Source organism: Gekko japonicus, unplaced genomic scaffold (assembly GCF_001447785.1).
Source record: "Gekko japonicus isolate JY-2015 unplaced genomic scaffold, Gekko_japonicus_V1.1 scaffold1520, whole genome shotgun sequence".
NCBI lineage: Eukaryota > Metazoa > Chordata > Lepidosauria > Squamata > Gekkonidae > Gekko > Gekko japonicus.
In genome coordinates, this window is record NW_015177060.1 from 121,227 (window position 1) to 124,340 (window position 3,114).

At 50.9% G+C, this 3,114-nt stretch overlaps 1 protein-coding gene across 1 annotated transcript in view; it reads right to left on the reverse strand.

Moving 5' to 3' along the window:
- Positions 1-1,486: 1,486 nt before the first annotated feature.
- LOC107124673 (wiskott-Aldrich syndrome protein family member 3-like) overlaps positions 1,487-3,114 on the reverse strand; it is a 32,351-nt gene continuing 30,723 nt past the window's right edge. The window contains exons 7-8 of the mRNA XM_015428164.1: positions 2,976-3,098; positions 1,487-1,644 (exon numbers count right to left, since the gene is read on the reverse strand). Of these exons, the coding sequence (XP_015283650.1) occupies positions 1,487-1,644; positions 2,976-3,098 (281 nt within the window). The remainder of the gene's footprint in view (positions 1,645-2,975; positions 3,099-3,114) is intronic.

The window sequence follows — 3,114 nt, forward strand, 5'->3', positions numbered from 1 at the left end:
GTCCCCCCCCAAATGACCCCTGTGTGTGTGTGTATATATACACACACACACACACACACACACAGATATATACCCTGAGTACCAAAAAGAGAAAGAGGTGTGTTTTTTAAAAAAAAAAAAAAGCAGAAGTAACGCCCAAGTCTTGGTGATGGTGGTGGTGGTGGTGGGGATCAAATGGCCCCAGAGCCCCACAAGACTGAGGACCCCCCAACACACCGCTTCACATTGCCTGAGGTTAGGGGGCATAGAAGGCTGCTCTCTTAATTACTGGAATAAAAGATTTTTTTTGTTTGAATTAAGCACATCTGATAAATCCTGCTCCTCATTTTAAATATCATTCGGTTGATTAATACTATGATGATTCATAATTTCCTGAGTTTGCAAAATATTCCATTAAAGTAGGTTTGCCTGTCCAGCGAGTAGGCATACATGGTTATTAATGGATTTCTCATCATTAAATATATTACAGACTTAAACGATATCATACATTACACTACACCACTGTCCCATGTACTTAAACACGAAATGTTATTTACTGACGAGCATTTGGGAGGAAGGCGATGCAAAAGGAAATCCTCAATGTTACATTTTGCTCTGGTCCACCCCTTTAAGCCTCTGCCTCCCCACCCACACAGACCTCGGTGGGGACTGTGACGCACCAGTTACTCTCCTTTGCCCTAGCTGACCTGTGGGCCTCACTCTGTACAAAGCCAAGTCATTTCTTCTCTCTGTGCTTGGGCCATCGATACCGACCGACTTCAGAGACCACTTCCAGAGCAAGCGAGTTTTGGCTTGTGAAAGTGCCTACCGCAACAAATGGATGCGTGTCTTTAAAGTGCCACAGGGTTCCTTTCAGGTTTGGCTGCAGCGGGTGGCCGTGTCCGTGTCCCGGAAAGCTCTTCCTGACATGTTCGGTGATGGAGAAAAGGTAACAGCAAGTGATCTGCAGTCTTCTAACTCATATAGCCGCATGGCAGGATTTTACAGAGAAAAAGACCCCCCTTCTCCCTCCCCCCACCCCGAGCACTTAAGTACAGAAAGTGCATCTGCCTAAATTGTCAGCATCACCTCCCACATTCGATTCCTCCCCAGATCTGTGCATCCCCTCAAATATCACCTCATTCACTCCACTGATGCTGGACCCGTAATTTCTTCTCTTGCAAAATGCTTTCCTTTTTTTTTTTGCTCGAAGGTTCAAATGTCATTTTTCGCCACACCTGGGAATTGGTGGTCAGGTTGAATATCCTAGCCCCACAGTGCTTTCCAAAGGATGCCAACTCACGCTTGCTCACAAAGAGGCCCGGATTTTTTTTTTCAACAACGCAACATGGCACGATAGCAAAGCTCCCGGATGAGCCACAACAAGCTGCTGGAAACCGCCAATACTTACGGGCAGGAAGCCGCAGGGGGCCCCCCGGCCCCCACTGTGGGAAAGTGACAAGCGGAACTCGGAACCCCCCACCCACTAGAGAATCCCACCCTTTTCTCAGTCTGACCATTCGTTCTCGTCCAGCTCAGAGTCGTCATCTGATTCACTGTACTCCACAGCAATCCGGCGGGAAAGGATCGTGGCCACGTCATTCCCCACAGGCTCCTTCTTAGCCTCCTGTTCCCACTGCTCCTGGACTTTCCGGAGCTGGATTCCTGCAGGCGTGAAGGAAGGAAGGAAGCAAACCCTTTGAGTCAGCAACATGCAGCGCAGATGGATTAAGGACATAAGAACCTCAGAAGAGCCCTACTGGGCCAGACCCATGAAGGTCCATCTAGTCCAGCATCCTGTCTCACACAGGGGCCAGCCAGTTCCTATGAATGGCCAAAAACAGGGCATAGAGGCCGAGGCCTTCCCCTGGTAAGAACCTCAGCCCTGCTGGATCAGACCATCTAGTCTGATCCATCCATCTAGTCCAGCATCCTGTCTCTCACAGGGGCCAACCAGTTCCTACGAATGGCCAAAAACAGGGCAAAGAGGCTGAGGCCTTCCCCAGGCCCCGCCCCCAGAGACACTCAGGGAGTGAGAGATTTAAATACCTGGGTTCCCCGCCCCATCTTCTCCAGGTGCCCTGATTGGGCAGGGAACCCAGGCATGAATGCCTCCCTGCCCTCCCCGTCTCCGGGGATGGGAAAGGCAGGGAGGAAGATATGCCTGCCTTTTCCCCTGAGCCTCTCCACTTTTGCAGAGAGACTTGGGGGGGGGGATTTAAACTCATTTGCATAACTCATTTTAAATATGCCTGCCCTTTGTCAGGGGGTGTGGCATATGCAAATGAGCTCCTGCACCTCTTTTTCTAGGAAAAGACCCCTGGTTATCATCATCAACATCATCCATTTCGAGCATTTATTAGCCGCTTTTCTTCCATGCAGAGCTCAAGGCAGCAGAGAACATAAATAAGGTACATGAAAGAAAGTACATAAAAATGCATAACATCGAAATGTAAAATCACAGTTCAGGACTGGCTTAATCAAATGCAGTTTTAAGTAGAACCATCGTCAGCTGCCTCCTCAAGGTCGAAAGCGAGGGGACCAGGTGCTCCTGCCCAGGGAGGCTTTTCAATAATCATGGGGGGCTGCCACGGAAAAGACCCTGTCTCGTGTACCCACCAAATGAGCTTCTTGACTTATGGGTCTCTCCCTGAAGTCTCAGTTCTCGGGCAGGAGCACGCGGGGGAAGACGGTCCTCCAGACAGCCCAGGTGGGACTTTAAAGTAAAAAACCACCACCTTGAACTGGTCAGAACTGGAGTTGATGCAGCTGCTATTTAACAATTGGGAGGGGGGAGATCCATTTCAGGCCTCCCAGAGCTGCATTTGGACTCATTTCCTGACTTTATGGCACAGGCAGGACTCATCTTGGGGACTTGCAGATCCACAGCTCAGTCTCTGAACCACAACGCCACACTTGCGGATCTGCTCAGCAAAAAGTTGCCCTGATTCTGGGGACTCTGAGGGTCGCTGCCGGCATGGAAGCCAGAGACTCACCTCTGCGGATCGCAGCCAGCAGGTCGCTCCGAGCGTCGCTCATGGGGATCAGCGGGATCTGAGCCTTCCGTGCTTCCACCGCGGCGGCAGGGGGAGAGGCCGAGTGAGCCGGTGAGGCCGTGACTATTGGGGGGCCGGG